This window comes from Phaethon lepturus, unplaced genomic scaffold, assembly GCF_000687285.1.
Source record: "Phaethon lepturus isolate BGI_N335 unplaced genomic scaffold, ASM68728v1 scaffold46450, whole genome shotgun sequence".
Taxonomy (NCBI): domain Eukaryota; kingdom Metazoa; phylum Chordata; class Aves; order Phaethontiformes; family Phaethontidae; genus Phaethon; species Phaethon lepturus.
This window is the reverse complement of record NW_010510647.1, coordinates 721-1,355: the sequence shown is the minus strand read 5'-3', so window position 1 is coordinate 1,355 and position 635 is coordinate 721. Positions and strand designations below refer to the sequence as shown.

The following is a 635-nucleotide window of genomic DNA, read 5'->3' as shown; positions in this document are numbered from 1 at the left end:
TGCTGAGGTCGGCGCAGTGCACCATGTTCTGCAGGACCTGCAGACAGAGCCACGGTGTCAATTACCCAAAGTTCTTTATCCTCCAGGGCCACCACCCCTGTGCCAGGAACGTCCTTGGCCATGGCCAACAGGGGTTGGGAGGGGTGGTGACACCAAACAGGACATCCCGGCAGCCCTGGCCGGAGCCAGGACCGACACCTGCAACACCAGAAAGGTTTCCCCACCCATGTCCCGGCACCCACCTGGATCCGGTCAGAGTAGTTGTCCAGCAGCAGCACCCCCAGGCTGGTCACCTTCTTGGTTTCCACCATGGTTTTCAAATCCGCCAGCAGATTCATGTGCTTGGACATGTCCGTGGCCAGCACCTGGGCAAAGCAAGCCGGGAACGGGGCTCCACAAACCCCCCCAGCCTGGCCCCCCCACCCTGGGGTGTTCCGGGCCCCCCCGTACCATGTCGATGACCATTTTGCGGAGTGACTGCCTCTGCTTCTTGCTCAGGTTTTGGAAGATGTCGCAGTTCTCCTCCTGGAGAAGCTTGAAGCCCACGGCCAGGTGGTGGTTCTCCAGCACCGAGGCGTCGTTGTACATCAGCGCCAGCTCCGAGTCTGTGAGACAGCACCGGTCACCCGGGGTGG

The 635-nt window shown here is 61.6% G+C and overlaps 1 protein-coding gene across 1 annotated transcript in view; it reads right to left on the bottom strand.

Annotated features, from left to right (window-relative positions):
- The window catches only part of LOC104616405 (cAMP-specific 3',5'-cyclic phosphodiesterase 4D-like), a gene marked incomplete at both ends in the record, with an annotated part of 1,663 nt that overhangs the window by 365 nt on the left and 663 nt on the right, over positions 1-635 (bottom strand). Inside the window, 3 exons of the mRNA XM_010281412.1 lie at positions 4-37; positions 243-365; positions 451-605. Of these exons, the coding sequence (XP_010279714.1) occupies positions 4-37; positions 243-365; positions 451-605 (312 nt within the window). The remainder of the gene's footprint in view (positions 1-3; positions 38-242; positions 366-450; positions 606-635) is intronic.